The 17,983-nt window shown below is 43.0% G+C and overlaps 1 protein-coding gene across 1 annotated transcript in view; it reads left to right on the top strand.

The window, feature by feature from the left end:
* Nucleotides 1–716, top strand: part of COL9A2 (collagen type IX alpha 2 chain) — a gene marked incomplete at its 3' end in the record, with an annotated part of 48,171 nt that extends 47,455 nt beyond the window's left edge. Inside the window, exon 32 of the mRNA XM_079988021.1 lies at nt 511–716. Coding sequence (XP_079844147.1) covers nt 511–716 — 206 coding nt within the window. The remainder of the gene's footprint in view (nt 1–510) is intronic.
* Between the last annotated feature and the right edge of the window lie 17,267 nt (nt 717–17,983).

Genomic DNA, 17,983 nt, shown 5'->3' with positions numbered 1-17,983 from the left:
AGAGAAGAGGAGAAGAGAAATGTTAATTGTGTGCTTCACACCTGAAACAATGCACTTGGCTGCCTGATGGGTGTGTGTGTAAGACTGTTACAGGTGTGGGAAACTGTGTCCCACCAGGTGTTGGACTCGAGCTCCCATCAGCCCCAGCCAGCATGGCCACATGGGAATCTCCTTTGCTTTTCTCCCAGAGCCTTGAGGTCCACTAACTGGAGCCAAATGCAAAATAGTGTCATAGAAAGAGGCAGTGGCAGTGGATGAGGGCACTCCCAAATTCATCTCACTCCAGGAAATTGTTCTCAGTAGTAGAACTGAGATAACAGTTCTATCACACAAAAATCTGTCTTTGTTTCAGCAAACAAAAGTTGTTGTGATCATTAAATGGTTGGGTGCCAGAAACACTTGGTGATCTATTGCAAATCAGCCAGAGACCTACCAGTAGGTCCTGACCTACTTTTTGCCCACAAAAGGTGCACAAGCATGAACTACCCATGCCTCTTTTCATTCTTCTAGGTCTTCCAGGACACCCTGGCCAAGCCACGAATGGCAAAGAGGGAGAGCGAGGCACCCCAGGTGTTCCAGGAGAAGCTGGGCGGCCTGGTTTACCTGGCCCTCCTGGTTCTCCTGGGCTCTGTGAGGCAGCCGCTTGCCTAGGAGCCTCTGCCTATGCTTCAGCCCGCCTGACTGAACCAGGTGCTGTCAAAGGACCTTCGTACTAAATGTGGTCAGGGAAAAGTTCCGTTGCATCGAGCTGGCAAAAGCTCCACCACTGGCATTGAGGGACCAAACACACCAGGACTTGAGAGCAAAGAGATGGGGAACGGCCAATCAAAAGCTCTTATGGAGTGAGGAGGCTCTGTCTAGCTTGGGCAACAGTCCATTGCTGTTGAGAAGACAAAACTTGGCCACTGTGAGTAGCCTGAATCGAGGTGAATTAAAAGGCGCCCATGGAGACTCGCAGAGATGCAAAACTTGTCTTAATAGCTTGGATTGAAATTGCACATGAAACCTCACTCGCAGAAATGCAAAACTTGTCTTAATAGCTTGGATCGAAATTGCACATGAAACCTCACTAAATGACTGTTCCTCTTTTAAATACGTAGAGGTAATTGTTGACCCCATCTCACTGCCATGAAAATAAGTGTGTGTTTTGTCTAGATGGATGTTGTCAATGGTTCCAAAAGCAAGGGGGGATTTTATCCTTTATCTTGACCCCAAATCATATTATAATTTGTTGACTCTGTAGAGCAGCCTTCCCTAATCCGGTTTCCTCAGATGTTTTGGACTACAATTCCCATCAGCCCTAGACATCATGGCTGTCCTGGCTGGGGCTTACGGAAGATGTAGTCCAAAAATTGAAGGCATCATTTTGGGAGAAAGCTTCTGTAGAGTACAGACAGTGACTTCTCTCTGTTGGTGTTTGTGTGGAATAGTTCCACAGTGAGAAAAAATTGGAATTACCGCATGAATGAATTTTCTTAAAAAGTAGCATTTGATTTTTCAAAATGTAGTCTTTGATCATTCCCTACCCACCCGAGTTTTTCTTCACCTCACTATGTGTAAATAGCACAGCAAAGCTTGCTATCAGAAGAATTTAAGAACAAGCTTATCAATTGATCCCTTGATAATTCTTTAATTATTTCATTGATTCACCGGGCCCCCTTTACTCTTTCAGCCCCTTTCCTTCTAAATCTCTAACTTGTTAACTTTTTGTCACATTGTATTGCATTTGCATGGAAGGACTGAACTCTCCAAATTTGTCCTCATTTCTACTTGCGTTATTATTGTACTTTTTATGAGATACAATTTTTGGTTGATTATTTATCAGAGTCACCCCGAATCATCTCTACAAAGCTGTAAATCTTTGTAAAATAATGTTATTTTATAAGTACTAATTAAAAATCATTATTTTTTCCCCTCCACAAAAATAGCTAGTCAAACAAGACAATAAAATGAAGAATGAATGCCAATTAACTTAATTGCTTCTCTGGGTTTAATAGACTTGTAAAAATTTGCTTTTCATTAGTGTGTGTTTCAATAATTATCTTTTGTGGCTAATTAATCATCCTCATGATTTATTTACTGGATCTTGCTTCTGTTCAGGAGATAAAATGGATTACTTTGGAGGACCAACCTGGCTCTGTGATCCTTTAGATACTGTATTGTCCACATTTTGTGGAAGGGCTTGAAATGTACCTAACTTTCCAAATTTGATTCAAATTCCAGTTCTGAAATGTGTTTGGTGTGTGTGCAGGGATGAATCTCAGGTTTTAATGCTAGGACTTTAGCTACATCATTTATTCTAGGGGAGAGCTATACTGGACGATGGAGAGTCATGAAATGCTGTGAAGACCAACCATTTTTTGGTGGCATAAGCTTTCATGGGCTTTTTTTATTGGTTTTAGGTAAAAGTTATACATAACAAACGCAACATTTTCAACATTAGAAAAAAGGTTCTTTCGAACCTTCAGACCTCCTTCCTTCCTTCCATGGGTTCCAAGTCTAAATCTATTATATAAACATAGTGTCCTAAATTCATGTTACTTTACAAGTGTCTTTGTATTCCTGCCAGTGATTTCAACTGTATACAGTGGCCTCTCAAATATGTTAGAAAGTTATTCCAGTCTTTTAAGAATACTTGGCCAAGGGTAGTGTTCCATGAATCTGATGAAAGCTGGTTCACAAAAGCTTATGTCACAATAAATCTGTTAGTTGTTAAGGCGACACAAGGCTGTTTTCTCCGTAGTTTGTCACTGAATTTTTAACCAAAACTTGAAATTCTCCTACCCAAACTCTGAAGCCCTGTGTCATTCTCATTTGACAATTTATCCACTTTTAAAAAACAATTAATTGAGGCTACCACTTCATATATCTGATAACCAATTTAGCTGTAAGATCTACGAATTTGAAATCTTACAATTCAACTTTCAAAGCAGGAGGATGTGGTTGTAGGGAATGGCAGTGTTCTTGAACTCTCCAAGGTCCTGAACAGCAGAACTGTACAGGTTAATTAAAATAGGAATTCCAAGCACTTCTTGAACTTGAGGCTCTGTGTATAAGACCATAATAAATGTTCACAGCTGTCCTCTACAGGAACATTTGTAGTGACATTACTTTTATTTGTGGGGAAGAAATTTATTCTTCCATTTTTTTATTTTAGAACAAAAACCAGAATAAGAAATGGTGTCATGGCAAATATTTCCAGTTATGCCACACCCTGTGGCAGCCATTTTGTGGCTGGTGCTGATAGAACGTCATCAAAATTCCAAGTGTGCTCATTGGCTTTAAAGACTACTCCTGATGTACAGTTTTGAAGGACAAAACCGCTACCACAGACTACAATAGGCAGTGCCCTTCTTTCAGTATGGAAGCAATATGCCAGCTTGCACATCTCACCAATCATAGGGTTTGGTAGGAGAGTCTGAATGCATAATAAAACCATCACAGATTTCTCATCGCTATTGCATTGTGCCCTTTTACAGAATACAAGTCCAGGTATCATTAGCTTCTGTGGGGATTGGAGAGGGACTAATAAGGAAGAAGTTGTTACGAGACCAGCCAGTATAGCGACATGGGCGTGTACCATCACTGGTGAGTCCTGTCATGTGACGCCCAGGGGACCACTTCCTTGATTCTCTGCCACCCACCTCAAGTTGGGCAAAATAGGTGGAAGTTAATTTCCAATATTATATTTGTAAGATGAAATTTAATCAAGAAATTAAGCCTCTTGCATACTAACAAGGCTCCACGATGCATCTGACAAATGGAAAAAATGAACGAAAACCCTCTTCCCCCTCCCTACTCTTCCCCCTCGCATGCTCCATCTTTTTCATTAAGGGCCTTCATAAATATTCATTGTATAAATAGAAGATTGGATGCCATGAAAGCAGTGGGGGCTGGGGGGAGAGAGAGAGAGAGATTGAAATCAGAGTGTTTCTGCAGGAATAAAAGGCCAGGCGACTGGCCAAACTTCAGCCCAAATAACAATAAATCATTGGCACAAGGAGGATAAGAAACAGTCTTGTCATCTTTGTCATCTCAGTCTTCAGGGTAAATCAAAAGAGAGTTAGCCAATTTTTATTATTAAAAAAAATTAAACAAAGACCTGCTGGTGCTTTAATTGTATTGGACACTTAGAATGAAGTGCTATGAATATTAATTAATGTGGCCAGAGGCAGCTAAACAGAAGACGTGGGAATATAACCCAAGTCAGCCCCAACCACCTGCTTAACAAGTCTACTGATTCGGAAAGAAAAACGAGTTCCCTAGTTAGCTTAATAAATTGCACATTATAATTTATATAGCAGCTCAGTGTAAGATAATGCTGTGCTGAAAGTTCTGAATTGATTTCTTTTCTTTTGGGCACATTCCCTGGGGTGAGGAACAATAAAAATTTTGTGGGGAGAGAAACCCACAATCTTTGGTGGGCTGGCCATTTCAGAGGCTGGAGGCTGAATTTTTTGATGGACATGCTCTCCACCGCTTAGGACACAGGTGGCACTGTGGGTTAAACCACAGGGCCTAGGACTTGCCAATCAGAAGGTCGGCGGTTTGAATCCCCGCGACGGGGTGAGCTCCCATTGCTCGGTCCCTGCTCCTGCCCACCTAGTAGTTTGAAAGCACGTCAAAGTGCAAGTAGATCAATAGGTACCGCTCCGGTGGGAAGGTAAACAGTGTTTCCGTGCGCTGCTCTGGTTCGCTAGAAGTGGCTTAGTCATGTTGGCCACATGACCCGGAAGCTGTACGCCGGCTCCCTCGGCCAATAAAGCGAGATGAGCACCGCAACCCCAGAGTCGGCCATGACTGGACCTAATGGTCAGGGGTGCCTTTACGTTTACCTCCACCCCCAACTTTTTTTTCCGCCAAGGGTTCCACTGAGGGCAACCAGGGTCCGCCCCTGCCCCCCAGCTGCAAAAAAACCCCCAAATGTACCTGACTGGATGCTGCATTGTCACTGCTTTTCTGCAGAGACATTGTGGGGTGAAATAGCCTCAGACAATGCTTGGAGCACCACTTTTTGTTTCCCATTGTGGCAAAAACATTTATAGGATGCCTGCAGACCGTCAGTGTTTTGTGCGAGGGACTCAGCACAGACCATCAATTTAAGTTTGTGCAATTCGCTTAAAAAAAAAAAAGAATGGGACTTTTTGAAGTTAGGGAAGTGACAGGAAAATGCATGGAGAAGTCTGGGGTAAATGGATGATTCACAAGAAGACACACAAACACCCCAAAGCCAAATCGGATGAATGCTCATTGTCATATAACGGCCCAGCAATGAAGAAGAAAGACTATTCAACAAATACCAGGCAGCATCTAACCTTGGAATGAACACTCAGTATACAGGTCATCTCACGGAGCCCATAGAGAAGAAGGGGCAAAGGGGAGGCCTGTGCTGCTGCATCTTGCCAACCTTTCCTCAGAAAATGCCTCCCCACTTTTGCTGCTATAGAATGGTGATTTTAAATTGGCACTTTCAGCCTGTTAGGGCAACCAGTTCGTATGTGCAGTTGTCGTCATTTGTCTGTTTGTTTCAAATATTAACCTACCGCTTACTGTTCAGGACTACCAAGTGGTTCAGGAGGCTCTCTGCTTCAAGCTTGCCGTCATTTGTGGAGGCTGGGGATGAAAAGCAGGAAGGGTACATGCCAGAGGGGCACTGTTCATTCCTTCCTTCCCTCTCTCACTTGCATGAAGATTGCTCTTACAACCTGAGTGTGCGAATAAGGCTTTGGTGTGTGATGCACTTGGCAGAGTAACTGTAGGAGCATAAGATGAGCCTGGCTGTTGCATCAGGCCAGAGACCCATCTAGCCCAATAGTTTCTTCTCATAGTGGCTAATTTGGTGTCTATGAGAAGCCCAAAAGAAAGACCTGAGCACAGCAGAAGGTATTCAAACTTAGGGACTCTGGCAGCCAGAGCCTGGTGCCTCAGCCTCTATGCTGCTGTAGAAGCTTGTTAGAAGAGGAAGTTGCTGATCTACGCCTAGCTAGAACACAGAAAGCTGTCCTATACCAAATCAAATCATTTGCCCATCTAGTTCAATATTTTCTACACTAACAGGCAGCAATTTGCAGAGTTTCCAGCAGGATTCATTCCCATATCATCCTGAACAGAGGGGCATGGTTTGAATCTCAGACCATCTGCAAGAAAAGAATAGGTTCTGCTCCTGCACTACAGCCCAGCCCCAAACAGACAAGTTTTAATGTTTGCAGTCATTGGTTTCTCTCTCTCTCTCTCTTTTTCTTTCTTTCTTTCTTTCTTTCTTTCTTTCTTTCTTTCTTTCTTTCTTTCTTTCACCAGGGGGCACTGTTTGCTTTCCAAAGATGAACTGCAAAGCATAAGAGTTTGTGTGGCATGAAAAATAAAAAGACCAAGATCAGACTGGTTGAGTGAACAGAGCACTAGTAAACTGGGGGAAGGGAGCAAGGTGTACGAGTGCCCCTGAAATTCTCCCACTTTCAGATTAGATTGCTGCTCAAAGATTCTCAAATGTCAACACCGCGTGGATTATGGACAGGTCTTTAAATCGGAGACCTGCTTTCAGTAGCACAGTATATCAAAGTGGGAAAGACATACACAAACAGTCCAACCAATGAACATATGAATGTCTTTGCTGTTTCAGGCTACAGATACGTCTAGCCCAGCTTTCTGCTTCTAACAGTGGACAGCTAGATGTTGTTGGGAGTTCATAAGCAGGGCCTAAGGAGGGTGGTGGCCACCCCCTAGGTGTTGTGACAACCCCAAACGTTTGTATGGATCTGAAGCTACTTAGCCTACTGAGATGTAACCCACAGGTAGAGCCTGTGCTTTCAGTATAGAAGGTCCTGGTTCAGTATTTGGCATTGCAAGCAAAAGGATCCGGTGGCAGATGATGAGCCTCACAGAGCCAGAGTAGGCAGTGAAGGCTATGTGCTTTGTAGGCAGATGATATCATTTTACTGAGACTGAGCAGGTCTGGGTCTGGTCAGTGCTTGGATGAGAGGCTGTATGGGAGCCACATTTACACTGCCTTGGGTGTTGGGGTGGAAGAAAGGTGGGATATACATATGCAACGGGATAAACATAAATAAACAAAATTGTGAAAGTAAATAGTGTGTAGAATGAGATGAGGAAGAGAATTCGGCAGGGATGCAACGGAGCAATTTTGGAGATAAGTGTGGAACCAGTTTGACAAGCTGTCATATAGTGTATCCATAAAAGAGGAGCAATATAAATTGCTCTTCAGATGGTACCTAACGCATAGCACTAGAAAGATTAAATAGACTCTACAGGGCTAATTATTTTAAATGCTGAGAGTGCCAAGCTGATTGTGCTCACTTTCGTCATATGTGGTGGGGCTGTCGGACTGCTACATGTTACTGGAGAACAATTTTTCAATGTATGCCAGACATCGTGGACATTACAATAGGAGCTACTTTTTTTTGCTGGTCCTGTTCAGTGTCATTGGAAAGAAATGAGGTGGAGAAGACTGTAAGATTTTTAGTTTTATCTTATTAACGGCTGCAAAAATCATGCAGGCAAGGAAATGGAAGGACCAGAATTTACCACTCGTTTGGGAATGGCTAATGAAACGTGTTGAACTGGCAATGATGGATAAACTAACAGATGCAATTCAGAAAAGAGAAGGCATGAAATGGATTTCAATAGCTGCAGAGAGATGGAACTGTTTGGAGGATTATTGGAATGAGCTATACAGAAACGAGATTAGAAATATTTTTGATTATTTAGCTTATGTATTTGACTATTCCACCTTCTGTTCATCAGCCTATTATAAGCTACCACTTATAAATGAATAAATTGTCCAATGGGTGGTTAACCTATAGCTCTTCAGGTGTTGTTGGACTCCAACTCCCATCAGCCTCAGCCACCATGAGGGATGATGTGAGTTGCAGTCCAGCAGCATTGGGTCTCTTGGCAGCCTCTGCTATAAGACATGACTCTTATAAGTGTCCTCAGTAAAGCTGAAATAAAACAGATCAAGGCACTGGATCCTTATGAAGAAAGGCAAAATGCTTTGGAGCATTTTGCTGAAGAAGAAGGAAGGAAAAGGATTAAGGGGGGGAACCTGATTGACATTTATAAAATTGCACATGGGCCAGAGGAATTGGAGAGATTTCTTCTCTCCCTCCCAACTCCCATTTCATGATAAGAACATCTAGTCCAGCATCCTGTTCTACAGTGGCCAACCAGATGCCTGCAGAAAATTTGCAAGCAGAACGCAAGCACAAGAGCCCTGTCCCCTCTTGTGGCTTCCAGCAACTCGTATTCCTAAAAACACCCATCGTGCCAATCAGCTATTGATATTTTTATCCTCCATGAATTCATCCAGTTCTCTTTCAAGGCCATTCAAGTTGGTGGCCATCACTACATCTTGTGGCAGAGTATTCCATAGTTTAACCAAAGTGTTGCATGAAGAAGTCCTTTCTTTTATGTCATTGGATGTCCATGAGTTCTAGTGTTATATTGGGGGGGGGGGAGCTTTAGCCTATATACTTTCTCCATACCATTCATAATTTTATAAACTTACATTGTGTCACCTCTTAAAAAGCGCTACTTGCTACAACCTTTGTGGGGGAGTCACCTGTTGATGATTTCGGTTTTCCTTTTCTGGACCTTTGATACCATAACTAGTATGGAGGATGGGAGAGATCACTTGATGAAACTGACTGCCTGCAGCTTCAAGAGAGACCAAAGCATGTCCTCCTTCATGCAATGCAGAATTAACTTAAGGAATCCACTTCAGATGCCTGGGAGGATGTTTGTGTTCATAGACCCTCCCAGGCTTAACAAAATGCATGGCAGAGGAAGAAGGAGTAGGAGAAAACCCTTCCACAAGCTTATGATTAATGAAAATGCAAAGCTTACCCTTTGGAGGCCTGGCCCAATCTTCAGAGGCCCCAGCTCATGGAAGGCTACCGAGCTGATATGATTAAAGAGCTTTCCCCACAACTTTAACAAGGCATTGATTTGGAAGGACAGTGCCTGAGCAGATTAAGAAAGATTATGTTTTAATTAAAGTAGCTGCCCAGGCCTCAATGTCTTTCTTCCTTTCCCTTTGCCAGTGCATGTCTTAGCTTGGCTTGAGTCACTTCACTGGTGTAGACCAAATGGGACTCGCCAAACCTTGATATTGCAGGGATATCCCAGGATGCAAAAGGACCCAGCTGATATCTTCCACTTCCCTCGTCTGTGAGGTTTCCTTTTTCGTTCTTGGATTTGCAGCTGCTGACTGAACTCAGGCATCAGACTCATTCAGCACAGAGCTGAAATGGGCCACGAGAAAGGCATGTTGTGGAGCACTGAGAGCTTTCAAGCTCTGGAATGACATTGACCCTCTCACCCAGGCTCACGTTAGGAGGAACATTAATTACCTGAAGGTTGTACACAGTGTGTGGGACTTTCCTCTGAGTAAACTTGCATATAAAGCACTGGGAGTCTCTCTTCTTCGAGTTCCACAATCTGTCTGGAAAAGATTCAGGTGTTGGTCTGACACAGTCTAAATAAATAAAAAATGGTCCAGTAGCACCTTAGAGACCAGCTAAGTTTGTGCTGAGCTCCTGGACAATTTTTTATTTATTTTGTCTGGAAAATATCGAGGAACATTTAACCAAATAAAGGAGGCAGGACCAGCCCACACATTAGCCTTGGTGAGGCAGTTGCCTCAGGCAGCAGACTGGTGACAGCTGGGAGGCCTGGCAGATCTAGGCCCCCCAAGGGACATGTGGCCCCATCACCTCCAGTACAGAACCCAAAGGATTAACAGTCTGTTGGGAGTGATCTTCCTGCTCTGGATTACAGTTTTCTTCCAATTCCCTTCTCTCTCTCTCTCTCTCTGTGTGTGTGTGTGCACGCGCTCATGATTATTAATTATTTCTGTACTCTCTCTTGAAAGCCATAGGAACTGGGGATGCTGAAGTGTTCTGTAATTAAAGGCACCCAGTTGTGAGCATTTACCAGCAGGGGGGTGTTCCAGGGCGGGTGGCAGGCTGCAGTTTGCATTGGCAGAAGCCCCACACTCCATCCACTTCATGTTCAGACATGTTTTGACTCAAGGGGCTGTGGATGCAATGGTCTTCTTTCTGGGGCACCAGGCAAAATAATTGCTTCCTGCTTCACACACAGAAATACAAAAAGAGCCCTGTTTCTTTTCTTTTCTTGGAACAACCAGAAGGAAAAGAAGAAAGGGGGGGCAGCGGATGCCATTGTAATGCATTCCAATGCTCAAAGACTTATCAGGACATCATTGTATCCATGTCTCAGGGCCTGAGCTAGACATTGTTATTGTTATAAATTTTCAAAAAAAAAAAAATTGTACAAAATTCTGCAAAACACAGTGTTATCAAACAGGATCTGATGACAGTATACACAGTCCATATACAATGACAAATCACTGTTGAACAAATACAGGCATAAAGGCAAATAAGGTAAGTGAATGCGTGGAAGGTAGCAACTAAAACTGTATATACCACAGTCATAATGGTTAGACAAAACAACAGCCCTATTACACCAAGGGAAAGTAATTGGAATATTCAAATGCCCAAAGTCATTCTATATCAACCATATTCGTCTGTAGGCTGTGGGTAGGGGAGGGATGCGTGTCTATTTATGGAATCCTATCTCACTGAAAAATTCCCTGCAGAATGAAAATCATCAAGTGCGGGAGAAAGGACCAGCCCACCTTTCCTTCTTTAATTTTAATTGTGGAGTTTTCAAATATGCACCCCAGCTGCAGCCTGAAATATTATATTCCAGAGCCTGTGTATATGGGGGGGGGGGGTGGAGTGAGGGTCTGGCTGTGCTCCCACCCTATACACATTCATTAGAAAATCTGAACACATTCTAATAAACACGCATGTAGTCAGGAGGAGAAGCCTGTTGTTGTTTTCCATACTCTGGGGGACTGCAGAGAGCTTGGGAAAAGCTTTAGCATTTTCTTTCTGCTGTGAAGAGGTCCTGGGGGAGAGAAATGAAAGCAAACTGCAAAGAGGCCCATAAATAGCAACTGAATCCACTACAGTTGTGTTGCTCTAACTGCTAGACAAGCCTCCCCCAACCAGATTTTGGGAGCTACAGTTCCTGACCTGCCACCCATACTGACGGGCTGATGGGAACTGCTAGATGCAACCAGGTTAAGGAAGGCTGCACTTGCCAGGGCATCCAACAAAGGCTTTGTGTGGCCAATGAAGGGCTTGCGTAGATCCATACAAAGTTGTTGCATTCCGTTATATAAAGATGGGGTGTTCAGCTCAACTTTTAACACAGAGAAAGCTGCATCCACCCCCTCAAAAACAAAACAAAACAAAACAAAAACAATATTCCAGTCAATTCTCTCCATAACAGTCTTTTACTGAGCTCAAACACACACACACACAATTTCAAAATTTAAATGACTGTTAGCTGAATTTGCTGCTGACCGTGTGGACTGCATCACATCATATTGCCTGTTACATTCAATTTAGGAGTGGGTTGTCTTTTCTTCTTCTTCTCCATTTCTGTAATGAGAAGCTGGAAGAGAAATGAGACCGTCACGCCTCAGCTTCTTAAATTGGAAATGCATTTTTAAATGTTTTGCCTTCCTGGCTGGGTTGCATTTATTCTCATCAATTGTGCAGCATAGCTACCTTTCAGCCCAGGGTTTCCTAGAGTTCAGGAGTGGAATCTGGGACACTGATAAACAGTGAGACTTTTGTGTTGGGTCTTAGATCTGTCCCTGTCCTCCCCCCCCCCTTTTAAAAAAGCAAAACAAAAAAGAAAAAGAAAAAGGTTTTGTTTTTTTTGCAGCAAGGATCCTTTTAGCAAAGTATTGGAAGACACAAGAACTACCCACACTGGAAGAATGGCAGACGAAAGTGATTGACTTTATGGGACTGGCAGAAATGACCGGCAGAATCCGCGACCAAGAGAAAGAGACAGTGGAGGAAGATTGGAAGAAGTTTAAAGTATATCTTAAGAACTGTTGTAAAATAGAGGAGTGATAAAATGTCAAGGGGAAGGGAGATGCAGAATTGCAGCTAAAACTGTTTGATGATTTAAGGTAAAATTGAGAATGATAATGAGCTTAAACTTAATTGGCAAAAAGAGTTGTTGAAAAACTGTAAAATAAGGATGCAAAAAGGGTGAGGTATGGGAAAAGAGGCTTATGAAAATGAGGTTAAGAAATGATATCTTTGTATGTGTTTGTATTTGTTGATGTTTGTGTGTTGTTGTTGTTTTCTGTTAAAAATTGGAAAATTAATAAAAATTATTATAAAAAAAAGAAAAAGAAAAAGTTTTTTTTTTTATTTACATTGACAACACTTATACAGTGGTACCTCAGATTAAGTACTTAATTCGTTCCGGAGGTCCGTTCTTAACCTGAAACTGTTCTTAACCTGAAGCACCACTTTAGCTAATGGGGCCTCCTGCTGCTGCCGCATCGCCGCCATACGATTTCTGTTCTCATCCTGAAGCAAAGTTCTTAACCCGAGTTACTATTTCTGGGTTAGTGGAGTCTGTAACATGAAGTGTATGTAACCTGAAGTGTATGTAACCCGAGATACCACTGTATACTGCTTCATGTATGAAATTTTCCAAGTACTGTACAGAGATAATAAAATTGTAGAATAAAAAGATGTGGGTGGGGCATGTCTATATTTTATTTCTGTTATATTTGGTTCTTATCTGAGCCTCCACCAGAAGCCCAACTTGAATGACAAGGTAGCTGTCTCTCCCCGCACCCGCCATACACACCTGAGTGATGGTTAAACTACCTTATTTATTCAAATTGACAATGCCAGCAACAACAAAAATGTAGCATAGACAAGGATATCCCAAAGTTCTTTCCACCCAGGGTCTAGATGTGCAAACGAAAGTCTACATCCTGTCGCCTTACTCTTTGTTAATGCAAGGAGGTGTTTGGTGAGTTGGTATCCCTCGCTCGCTTTTCCACGATGAAAAAGAAGAAGAAGGGTTATGAATATAGTGGTCCAGTTTGTGGCAGAAGTAGGGTCCAGCAATTCTTCTGCTCCAACTGAGAGTTGTGATAGCTGATCCAGCCAACAGGATTGGAAAAAAACATTATCCCGGCTGAAAGTGTCTTTTCCTGGTTGAATAATTGTCTCAGAGCATGTGGTTCACCATAGAGGACCAAGCACTGGAGCAATACTCCACACATTTATGGGAATTTGAAGCCAATGAAAGCTGGCATCCCACCTCAGATGGAAAGGGGCTGGATCAATGCCAAACCAAGTTCCATGTAAGTGGAACCAAGTTCCATGTAACCAATCAGAAATTTACTTAGAGGATCATTCCACCTTCTTAATATTTTTGAACTTCCTTTACAAAAAAGATAGCTGGGCTACTGCAAAGGGGGGGGGGAGAGAAAAAGAGGGACTAAACTGGGAAAGTAGATTGGAGATAAAACCAAGGATATTTGTTCCCAGCAGAGGTCCAGAGTCCCAAACACTCTAGATGGTGCTATGGTCTATATCAATATAGAGGACTTATTTAAAGTTCTACCTTTTAGTCCCTTTGTGGATCAGAAGAGTATAGAATTTTCCATAAAGGATTCTGGGAATAGGATCAGTTTTCCAGAACAGAGTGGCAAACCTACTTCAGATACATTGATTACTAAGAAGTTGTAGTCTAAACTAATCATAGAAAACGGTCAGGTACCTACACCCTTGTGCGAATTAATTGAAACAAAGCATGTTTTCTATCTTACTCGTATTCCTGTACTCAAAACAAAGACGAAAAGTCAGTTTGATCAATTTTTTTACTTTTTAATGATGCAATCATTATGTCAGCAGCTACTGTAGTGCATCAGAGTATAGAATCCTGTCTGACCGCCGTAGTGTATGATGCAATCATTACATCAGCAGCTACAGTATTTCATCAGCTTTTGATTCAACCGCTGTTCGAGATGGATGGGACACCTAGGAAATGTACGAAGATCGTACCTCTGCACGAACACACAGCTAAGACGTATCAAGAGATTGCTTCAGTGCTTGGTGTGAGTTTAGCAACTGTCAGCCGTGTCATCAAGTTTCGGATCAGTTTCTCCTAAACATAAAGGAAAGTGTGGTTGTAAGAAGAAAACCACTCCTAGAGATGATGCTTTCTTGCTTCGGCAAAGCAAAAAGGATCCCCGCAAGATGAGTGATGCACTGAATATGGGTTGGAAGGAGAAAGGAATCCAAATCAGTTCCTCTACAGTTCGCAGACGCCTTATTGCAGTCGGACAAAAAGCCAGAAGACCTGTCAATAAACAGCTTTTAACCAAAAAAATGAAAGAAAAGTGGTATACACGGGCAAAAAAGTACAAGGAATGGATGAAAGACCAGTGGAGAAAAGAATTTGTGGGCTATATGCAAAAGTCGCCTCCATGCTGTAGACTGTACAGCTTTGGAGAAGCTCATTCAGGCGCTGATTCAGGTGTGGTACAGGGATCTGAAAATCAACAGTGAATGTCTGAAACTAGTAGACGCCATGCCAAACCGTGTTCAAATGCTGCTTAAAAATAGCAGTGGTCATATCCATTACTAATATACGTATATGTGAGTTTTGTACATGTACATGTGAATTTTGTACAATAAACTACTAAAGTCATTGTTCGTTTCAATTAATTCGCACAAGGCTGTATAGGGAAAAGAAACAAAGAACCTTCTAACAAATTAGTTTGATTTCCTTCCTTCCTTCCTTAGTTCCTTAGTTCCTTCCTTCCTTCCTTCCTTCCTTCCTTCCTTCCTTCCTTCCTTCCTTCCCTCCTTCCCTCCCTCCCTCCCTCCCTCCCTCCCTCCCTCCCAGGGAAGTTTAGATAAAATAAAGAAACATCTGGAGAGCCACAGGTTTCACAATCCTGGTGTAGCAATTAGAGTCATTTTCTCAATCAAACTAACCTCACAGGCCATTGTGGGGATGAAATGGAATGACTCCCCATAGATGCCAGCTTGCTCTCCTTGGAGGAAGAGAAAGGAGAGAATATAAATGGGAGAGAGGAACTAAGTTGCCCAGTATCCTTGCAGCCATTCACCCTCTCCAGCTGTTTGCCCTTGTCCTCCGCCAACGTGACTTGGGCAGTGGTTTTTGATACCTGATATCACTGACTTGTATCTTTCTTGACTTTATAGGCTTAATGATGCAGGGCCCCATGTCTTTCTTAACTGGACCTTAACTGTTCACCTTTTTGCCCTTGAGTTTGTGATTGTTTGAATTAATTCATGTTCTCCAAGAGACAGATTGAATATCGGTTCATAGCCAAGGATGTAATCAGATTTGATCCATGCACCTGGAAAGTGATATGCTCAGCATCCCTGGAGGGCATTAGAACATCCTGACATGAGGCAGCGATGGCCTGATTTGAGCCTGAGTCTATCAGCTGTGGCTTAGCCCCCAAGCGTATGTTCAGTGTTAGAGCTCTACTCTCTAGCTTATGATATGAGAATGAGTTTCAAGGAAACCAGAGAGGTGTGGGATTTAAAAATAATATGTACAATAATAATTATTTTTCGAAACTCTACTACAGAGCAATACACCTAATGCACAGAGTACATGCTTGACAACAGATAATTGAAACAGAGCAAAGACTGCAAGTCCAATTATGAGTTGTTATTTATCCTTTTATGAATATTAGAGAGTCTTGTTTTGTATGAAACCTCTCTGCAGTTTTGCTTGAGCCACTCAGGGTTGTAATAGCCATCTATTCCATTTCACACAAGCCAAGAAAGGCACTGAAATTGTCTTGAACATGTCCTTCCCCAAGTTTTCTTCCCCCCCTTTTTTTGGCTAAACCCCTTAGAAAGTTATTATGATACCTCAAGTGCTCTGAGATTATGATACCTCAAGTGCTCTGATTTCCCAGTTTCCACCCAGTCAGCATTTCTCAGAAAATGAGGGTGTCATCCAATGACTGGCGAGCTTCAGGCACACACCTGTGACCAAGAGAAGCACCAGTGCCTGAATTTAGTATCCTCTGACCACTTGATCACAGAAAGGCAGGTCAAGGGGACATCACTTGCCCTGTAGTAGCAGAGATTTCTGCAAAGTCCATGTCCCAGTAATCCCTTACCATACTCATCCCTTCACCACATGTCAAGTTATTTTCCAAGTAACCTGCAGTTCAGGATTTCCATGGCCCTTTTCTGGGACCTCTTCCCCCCAAGCTGAAGCAGAAGCTTCATATTTCAGCCCCCACCCAGTCACACTCTCCATTGCTGGCGTTCTCACTCACCTGTCCTGGTGGTGGCTGCAGCAGGAGGCTGGGAGATTTTATTCCCCTCCCTAAAACATGCACCAGGGACCATGGGGGGGGGGGAATCTGCCAGTTTTGGTTTCTCTCCATTTCTCATTTTTCCAATCATAAATTCAGTTCTCTACATTTGCACATCCATTTGTCATTTCTGAAGAGCACTCATAAAAAATTACTAGCATTTTACTATGAATCTCTCCTATTATTCAAATGTTTGTATGCATTTTCCCCTAATATAATGCAGTTCTGCATGTTATTTTCACTAAAATATGCATTTTCATGCATGTAATCTGGTTGGAGAACTGCACTGCAAAACTGTGAGAAGTGTGAATCTCAACTGCATTTTGATTTGCATATTGTTTCTGGAAGCGAAAGTTCCAGATACAGTCTCATTAAAATATGACCTGAACCAATTTATTTCCCCAGCTCCCTATCCCTACGGGACAGGTGTAGTTACAACCCCCAGTGCTGAGGAACTTGGAAGGGGTCAGAAGACAGGGCAAGGTTGGGCAGGGTCAGTATTTGAGGGTTTACTAGGGACTCGAAACCCATTTTTTAAATTCAATTTCAGAAAATAGAAAATGATTTTTAAAAGGGTTTTAGAAAAACGGCTCTTTTTCTGAGCTTTCAAGAAAACCGTTCAGTTAACTGAGCATATTCCAAGATCCACCCCAGCAAAAAGATTTGTTCATCTCTACTTTATCCTAACTGGAGTGTGTAGGCAATCCACACAAGGGTGGAATGTTCCGCTTTGCCAGTTGAGGCAAAATGGGAAGTGCTGCCATTCCTTGCTCTGCTGTTCCTACCACCATACCTGTGGCTGCTGGCACCATTTCTTCACCCACCCTAACACCTCCACCACTGATGAAGAAGTGGCAGTGCCTTGGCACAGATTTCGGGTGAGATCTTGCCCGTTTTCAAGATCTTGTGAGATTTCGGGTGTGATTTCAGCTGATACTGGCATCACTTCTGTGCCAGTTGTGGAAGGGAAGGTGGAGCACTTGCCCGGCTGCTGCCTTGGGGGTTAGGCCACCTGAGGCAGCCGCCTCAGCTTGCCTAAGGACAAAGCTGGCCCTGATTCCACACATAGGATCCTAAGGACACAGGAGACTGTCAGATCGTTAGGGAAATATTGGGATTCAATGTTCAATACTCTGTGGGTCCAGGCTGGATGGCCAATAAGACCCAAACTCCAACGGTTGGTCAAACAGCAAGGCCAGTGTGACACAATCTCAACCAACAGGTAGTTGAGGGTTGGCACCAGAATATGTCTCCTTGCCTGCAGTTTTGTGGGCCAACCCCAATATTTCCCCAACAAGACCAATGGTCCATCTAGCTCTCTGCTGCCTACACTGACTGGTTCAGTGGCTCTCCAGGTTTCAGGCAGGAGAGATTTTGAGCCCTACCTAGAGATGCCAGAGATTGAACATGGTACAAAGCAACTGCTATGCCACTGAGCTATGGCCTTTCATCAACAACCCCAGTCTTTGCAGGCAAAAGCTGAAATCCTTTTCACTCACGAGGCCCCCCAGCAACCTCCGGCACATCTTCCAAGTGTCACCTTCATCGTGCTTTAATTAGCCACGTCAGCCACAGGGAAGTGACCCCCTGTCCTAGTAGAGGGAGCTTTTAAGAGCTTGCTTGTTCCCTCTTTGAAGAGGGCCCTCTGATGCTTGCTGCCATCAATGTGATAAAAGTGGGGCGGGGAGGGGGGGGAGTCTGATACAGAATGCACTGCGAAAAGGCTGTCTTAATTATGGA

The sequence above is a fragment of the Podarcis cretensis genome (genome assembly GCF_951804945.1).
Source record: "Podarcis cretensis genome assembly, chromosome: 8".
Taxonomy (NCBI): domain Eukaryota; kingdom Metazoa; phylum Chordata; class Lepidosauria; order Squamata; family Lacertidae; genus Podarcis; species Podarcis cretensis.
This window is presented reverse-complemented; position numbering and strand designations above follow the sequence as displayed.